Below are 8,027 nucleotides of genomic sequence, written 5' to 3' on the forward strand. Positions count from 1 at the left end.
TAACGCCTTGATTAGGTTGTGCACCCATAATGACCATCGAAATATCACGTATTCTCCGTATACGGGAAGCCGTGTGTGCTTTGATCTACAGTTACGTCCGAAGAATGTCGAGTTGTCTAACCCTTACCACGCTAAATATCTATAATGAATTGGTCCATCTTCCAATTTTGGCAAAACCATTTATCATTTGAAGGGGTATTTACTGAAAATTTACTGACAGTGTAGACCATGATCAGACTGCACGCATGTGCACTACACTGGTCGCAAAGGCATAGTCAATCGTGTCCAGCATGGCAAGGACTAACGAGACTGCGTCATCACACACGGAAATTGACGAGTGTCATTACGGGTCCAGTACTTCAATTAACTCCATCTGGCCCTCCGAGAACAGCATGATGAAAAAAAAACGTTATTATTTCAATTTAATATCCTTTTTTCAGTCAAACGGTTTCAGTGCACTTCTTGCAAATCTACATAAATCGCATTTCAGTTGCTTGACTGCACGGTTTAATACTATTCAAACAGATTAAGGTCCTTTTCTTTTCATTTAATAAACTCTTTATATGATATCAGTTATGTACAGATTTGTAAAGAATTTGTTCATGATGTTTGCAACTGGGTGTTTACTTGGGTTTTCTTGTTTGTTGTATGGACAAAGATATATATAAATCTGTTATATATTAATGTTTGTCTATATTACTGCACAATGAACAATAACATTTTTTTCAACTTTAAATTAAGTTGATATTTTATTTTTATTTTAAACACTTTTTGTGATTTCATTGTTCCAGAGTCCTTTTCTTACGTTTGTAAACCTTTGAAAGCAGCAAGAACCAAGGAACTGAAACGCGGCTTTGGACTGGTTGAAAAAAAAAGTGTAGGGAAACCCTAAGAGTCACGAAATGTAAGTTGATTGGATAAAAAAAAGTTATGTTTACAATAATAAAATTTATGTCAAAATCAAGCAATACAATGTTTCCTGTGAAATTTGGAATATTTACACATGTCTGGCTGAATGCATGCCTTTTTAATTCTCTCTTTAGAATAGTAGCTAGGTGTCAGTAGGCATTTTGCTTCTAAATGCCATTCAACAAAAGAGGTATGGTTGTCTCAAGAAAAATTGTAAGGAAATGGAATGGATGCTGTCTTACTGAAATAATTACATTTTAATGGTCATCTCTCAATTTTGGGGTAAGTCTATGGAAAAAAAATAGAAGTGCCTGACCTATAATGATACAGCTGCGTTAACTAGTTAATAAAGATACACGCGTAATATATCGAAATAAGTTGTATTCCAAGTGAGATAACAATCCAACGAGACAAAGTAAATGGTCTACATGAGTTTTCTGCGATAGTGCGATATTTAATTTGCTTCGCTGAGCCGATTTATGGATTTCAAATCCAGTCAATGTCTTTTAGGACGTACCAACATTTCATAATGTGGAACAGCATCCAAGGAGCTAATAATTAACAAACAAAAATCAAATTTTCGCTGAACGTATGGAACACTAAGTTTCAAATTAACTCATGAACGTAGACAAATTGTAAAAATGTATGATTCTTGCATGGTCATTAAATTTAATCAAACGTATTTGATGTTTCAATAGTTAAGACATTATCATTTTTTTGTCATATGCAACACTTTGGCGACCCTACCAAGAGCGTAAAATTGAATATTCGTTCTATTTCAGGTAAATAAAACCGAGCATTTTGACTGGTCGCAATACCTTCTCAACATTCAGTATATTGTCGCAAAAAGATAACACATACTTTCACATTGTATCATTAACAAATCTGCACATTTAGTTTTCCTTGCTCTGCAGTTGTTATTCTTAGAAAAAAAGCAGAGGTATGCAATTCATTTCAAAAGAGTGTAAGGGTATATAAATAAGTTATTGCATTATCAATGATACAAATAAATATCAAACAAAAGTTAGATCTGTGTCAAAGTCATGACAGGAAAGAGAAAGTTTTTGTCTTGCTTGAGGTCGTAAAATACATGAAACGATATTATGGTATTACTCCATTTTTAAAAAAAATATATACGGTATTGGTAACATTATTCAAACAATATTGGAAATTTGAAAAGTTTCTTCTCTCTGTTATAAAGATATTGCCAAAAATATCGAGGAGCGTTAGAAGTCTCGTTGATGTAAATTTATCAGTATGGATATACTAATGTTGTACATATTACTGATCGTTACATCAAAGGACAGTAATTAGAGCCATGCGAAGGTTTGGCCTAATCAATAAGGCAATTATCTATATCTTGGCATAAAAAGGCAAATAAAACAGTGAATGTGAACACACTTGTAGACTAAATAGAAAACAAAATGCTTCCGGGTATTCGAAAATCAGTTACCTATTCATAGCCCGATAACAAACATATTTATATACTAAACAAAAAATAATAATATTTCAAACATTTATTGTATAAATTCACTGCAGCTTTAAATCTCTGCATACGGGACATAAGTGAGTAACTTTTATTGCACTTTTGTTTTTCTTTAACACATCTACAGAAGCGTAAACTATGTCGTCCTTAATAACATTATCACTCTTACGTGACTCATTTAACGTCACCAAATATTTACTTGATGGCACAATTGTGTCATCTGTTAATTCAGTGTCTAAGTAACAGATAAATCCCATCCTCTTTTCATCACTTGAATTCCTATCCTTTCTACATGAAGGCATCTGTCTCCCGCCATATTCCAGATCCTGGTCAACGGCACCAGAAAATGCTTCAATTCCAAACAGAATCTGTGAGGCAGTCGATTTCATTCTTCTGGATAGATGTGACAGGTAGGTTTTTAAGCCATTTTGCTGAAAAAAAAATTTATATAGCATTTTATGATATGTATCCATTTCTGTTTATACAATGTGTATTAAATTTTGAATTGCGTACAGACGTAATACTTTGAAGTTGAAACAGATCACAGTATGTATTGGCATATTCAAAACATATTACCTCTCTCTCAGAACGTTGACTGATATTCTTACCTGAAAAAAAGAAAGAAACACAGTTACAAAGATTAATGTAGTATCACATGACTCTTACGGCATTGATTCGGCTAATGCATCATCTTAATAGCTTTCTTAATTGTTACACTGCACACGTTCTACATGTTACAGCACGAATGTGAATACTTTCTCAAATGATTATTACTAAATTATAAAACATAAATATTGTTATAAGTAACCTTTCTAAGAACACCAACTGCTTTTGAAACCGAAATGGCTTTTAGCCCCATTTTGTTTAGATATAGGGTTGCAGAAAATAACACTTAAATATGATATTCTTACGTTCTATATCATTCGCAGAAAAGAATCGTTTCCGATTTATTGGTCTATCTTTAACATGTTTATGGTCTCCACTGACATGCTGTGCTGACAACGTGTGCTTTAAAGGGCACTCATCTGAAAAGCAAAGTGTGTTATCATATCAAAGAAGCCATGTTAGGAGAAACATGAACATTTTAGTTAACACGATATATCTAATAAATGTAAAACAGATTTAGATGCTAGCTCTAGTTTGCTAATGTAAATGTGCATTAGTTATCATGTAAAAATGAACATAATACAACAATACATATTTAACAATGATTCATTTTAGCTGTTCAACGTTTAAAACATTGTTTTTTGCATGGCTATGATAATTATGTCATTTCGACTGATCCTTACTTAATATAGATCTAATTTAAGAACATTTTACCAAGTTTTTCAGGTATAGGCGGAGTGTCTGGTAAGTTCTCCACTTCATAACTAAAAACCTCTGAGTTGTTTGATCGTAAGATCAAAGGAGTTTCGTCGTCTGTGTAACGCAAATACAGTTTCTGCTGTAAACAGTCATATAGCTGTTCATCACTCAAGGCGAGATCTACATATTCACCGGCAGACGTAACAGATGTGTGTTTGTCAGTTTGTTCTTCAACTGGTATATGTACAAGAAATGATTCTAACACATTATCCTTCAGTGGGACAGCAATTATATCACATATATTAGCATCACCTTCATCTACTTTCCCGACAATAAAGTGTTCCATCTGGAGTCCGAGCAACTCTACAGGACCCGACATAATGACTAGCAGGTCCCTTGCATCGTCATCGTCAACGGAAATGACGTCATATGGATTAATGTTTAAAAATTCTACAACCTGGGGTAGAGGTAAATGCTCGACAAAATCTTTTAAACAGTCTTTAGTCATATCTGGAACTTTTGTGAACTGAACTGGTGCCATCTGTCGGAAGGCAAGCTCTCGTGAGTTTGCACTATCTTTGCAAATTAGGTAGGTTTCTCGTGATCCTCTGATGGTCTGAATGCTTTTGGTTACGCGGTCTAGTTCAAGTATTGTCCCCTTTTCGACAATTTGCGCCGCCTGAACACCAGGTGATGCACATATTGTGTCTTTATCTACCCGGACAAATCTGGGAAATTCCTGAATAATCTGAAATAAAAAAGAAAGGAAACATAAGCAATTTCTCATTCTGTTCTTTTAGTTTTTCATACATATTGTGGAGATTATGTTGTTTTTGTTGTTGTTTTTTTTTGTTGTTGTTATTGTTGTTTTTTAAAGAATATTAGTTGTGCTAAGCTCGCCGACTCACTCAGAAGATAAAGGACAAGGTTGTACAACCACTCTAGATGTTGCGGGTCCAATCTAAGAGCTAGGCGAATGCTGTACAGAACAAGGCATACAATAAATGTGGGTCAGCTAACTAAATGAAATAATAATACAACGGTATTTACAACATCGTGCTTAAAGACCTGCTCCAGTCTTACCTTTTAACCTTAAATTGTCACTGAAAAAGCATGAAAATCCTGACTATGAACAGTGACGCCTGTCAAAATAGAGTCTATTTTATATAAAATTCTATACAAAATACCTGTGGTTTTGCGTGCTAAAGTGTGGCGCGTGGCCGTTAACTGTTACCTGTTGTAATCATGGGTTGCATACACACAATAGAATTTGAATAGTAGCGGAGCAGGGCATTAAAGATATTTTGTGGCTAATTTCACCTTTCAGTTACGTTTTGATAAATCAATATCTGATATAAAAAGCTGGTATACTATATTTGACTTAAAAGTCAGTAAACATATTGACAGAAAGGAATACTTAATCAGACAATAGTGAGTCAAGATATTCGATTGTATTTGATTCTCCTTCAAAGTGTCTACAAAACTAGAAATTTATTATTACAAGAAAGCTTATGATAAATTACTGTGTGGTTAGCAGACCGTAGAGCCAACTAAAGTACGATCATGTTTACGAAAACATATCAGCCGATATTTTTTTCGAATACGTGTAACGAATAAAAATCATATTAGAAAATGCTATTTTAAAAAAGGCAGTCTGGCCCTGTAAAATGATGTTTATAAAGAATCCTAATATATATTGGCTGACACAATTTCAGAGCTACAATAATGTTATAACATTTTTGTATTATACATGTAACTGCTATTGTTGCTTAGAAACCTGTTGATTCAACTAAGTTGTTAAAAAATGAATAGTTGTCCTTCTAATTACCAGAAGCGAAACGAATATATGAGCCGCACCATGAGAAAACCAACATAGTGAGTTTGCGACCAGCATGAATCCAGACCAGCCTGCACATCAGCGCAGTCTGGTCAGGATCCATGCTGTTCGCTTTGAAACCCTGTTGCAATTAGGGAAACCATTAGCGAACAGCAGGCCGGTCTGAATCCATGCTGGTCGCAAACGCACTATGTTGGTTTTCTCATGGCACGCTTCATATATGTTTACATTTTGTTATGCTATTAATGTTTAGAAATTTGCAATATCATGGTGTTGTCACTATTAAACTATTAAGAAACAATGCTCCTCAAAGTAACGGGAAAAGTCAGAATTCATGTATCGTGACAGCAGGAAAAGTTATGCTACAATAAATAAATTATGATTGCACTGTTATCAGAAATAATATTATCTAAAACATTCAGATATATTCTTCATGCATGGAGAAATAGACTGCAAATATGGAAATTGTGACTGTATAATGCATCTTTAAAAATGTTAGTATGGTGTCTATTTGATTGAAGAGCGATGACTTTAGTTTTAAAAAGAACGCATACATATGACTGTAAAGGTTTTATAGACTGAAAGATTAGCCGTTATCTCTTAAACACAGTCAGAATACACCAGGTTAAACAAACAACATATCTGAAAAGAGTTTATAACAAACTGAATGATCAAATATTAACATTTTGAATTAGATCACTATCTAATATTAAACTATTACAATAAAGTTCATTAGTTCACCTCTCGGATGCTGAAATATCTGGTGCCACCCATTCTCTCGTTTAATCTCATTTTCCCGCCATACTCTAGCGGTATCAGAATTTCAGATCCAGCCATTCGACCATGACTTCTGACAAACTCCTTCCCTTTCTTCTTCGTAAACCAATCAACATCAGTTAAATCTAAAACTCGTGCACGAACAAACCAAACACTTAACTGCTTCTCAAGTTTGATCCTACAACTGTTCGAGGCATCTGTAATAGCACCATTTGCTTGTGACTCTTCAAATGTCGTTCCAAGGGCGTCATAAGCCACCTTCACTAAACACGGCATCTTCAAAATATCTAGCCCTGTTTTCAAATCGTATTTCACCATAGACCACTTTAACCGTTTTTCTCGGTGTGACATATCTATCTTGATTTACATTTTAATACTATGAACGTTTATAACTCATGTTGCACTGTAAGTTACTGAACCCTTAAATGCAATTATATTTGACATTCTGAACGACAATGACTACTATTACTTTTCTCCATGTCTAAATTAGTAAATGTATTTTTTCCTCTTGAAAACACAATATGCTTAAAATGTCGTCCGCGTCCAGAAGGTTTCTGTTTAAATTTCTTCATCTTTTTATTCCTCTTGTTTTATCCTACTTAATGTTACACTGCCTTGCACAAAGTAATTGCAAATTAGATCGATATATATATATAAACACGGTATGTTAAATAAAATGTATGTATATGCTTACTGTGTCTCTGTGCTTGTAATCACGCGCTTGAAACTTATCATCATTTTATTCATTCTGTTTGTTTTGCTGAAAGTTTTACACTGCTTTGCCCAAACTTACTGAAAATCTGAGTTATGTAAGGTATGGCATAGTACATTAAATATCTTGCCTCGTATTATCCAGTGTTTAACCAGAATCATGTTCTTGAAAAGTGTCACCTATTTGTCCTGAAGAGGTTGCCACTTTAACGTGCTGTCTTATAAGTTTAATAGGTCGATATGTAAGATATACACAAAGAATATATTATCAAAATCAATATATACAATTTTAACCACTAAACACTTGAAACATGATATTATCTCATCTTTTTATAAGTCCGTATGTTAACTCTTCCTATTTGCCCATGGTACTACACTAGTTATTATAGCAAATTTTGATCAAGTAAGGTATAAACACAGTAGTAATCCTGTACTGCGTACATGTCTCTAATATCTTCTTTATAATCCAACCTACTAACTTGTTTTGAATCCGTTTGCACTTTCGTAAATATATTATCATACATAGAACTTACGTAAACATATTTTCCGTGTTATAAGAGTAGCACATAATAATATTTAATGGTTCGTGGGAAAATGTTAAACGCACAATTTATGTGTAAATGTTCAACGAGCATGACAATCGACTTGACACCGAGTGTGTTTATCAGTCGTATACAAAACTTGGATGACACTGAGTCAGCCGTTTGTTAACACTTGAGAGATATTATGAAAGTCATTAACACCATCCTACAGTAAGACGCACATACAGTACAGTAAATAATGTTAACAAATCGTTAAATTGATAACCGAATATCTACCCCACCGGTACGCAACAACTGACAAAACAACATGACTCAGCAATAGGAATTAGAACATTCTGAGATTTAGTGCGAACTGGTTTTAACACGTTACAAATCGGAAAATGATACAGAGACTGCCGGTGTAACATTGACCCCATGGGTCCTTTTTCAACGTTGAGAATTGACCCCGTCAACATTTTAA

The 8,027-nt window shown here is 34.1% G+C and overlaps 1 protein-coding gene across 1 annotated transcript; it reads right to left on the reverse strand.

Moving 5' to 3' along the window:
* Positions 1-2,411: 2,411 nt before the first annotated feature.
* On the reverse strand, positions 2,412-7,761 carry LOC123524870 (uncharacterized). Its single transcript, XM_045303398.2, has 5 exons — positions 6,279-7,761; positions 3,716-4,448; positions 3,307-3,420; positions 2,972-3,003; positions 2,412-2,826 (listed from the first exon to the last, which is right to left on the reverse strand). Exons 1-5 carry the CDS (start codon positions 6,663-6,665, stop codon positions 2,440-2,442), a joined length of 1,653 nt encoding a protein of 550 aa, XP_045159333.2. The 5' UTR covers positions 6,666-7,761; the 3' UTR covers positions 2,412-2,439.
* Between the last annotated feature and the right edge of the window lie 266 nt (positions 7,762-8,027).

Source organism: Mercenaria mercenaria, chromosome 3, assembly GCF_021730395.1.
Source record: "Mercenaria mercenaria strain notata chromosome 3, MADL_Memer_1, whole genome shotgun sequence".
NCBI lineage: Eukaryota > Metazoa > Mollusca > Bivalvia > Venerida > Veneridae > Mercenaria > Mercenaria mercenaria.

Excerpts from the sequence above, each read along its gene's own strand:
- LOC123524870 (XM_045303398.2), bottom strand. The coding sequence starts at position 6,665 with ATGTCACACCGAGAAAAACGGTTAAAGTGGTCTATGGTGAAATACGAT. Across the intron at positions 4,449-6,278 it reads GATATTTCAGCATCCGAGAG|ATTATTCAGGAATTTCCCAG; the intron begins GTGAACTAATGA and ends TTTTTATTTCAG. Across the intron at positions 2,827-2,971 it reads GTCAACGTTCTGAGAGAGAG|CAAAATGGCTTAAAAACCTA; the intron begins GTAATATGTTTT and ends TTTTTTTTTCAG.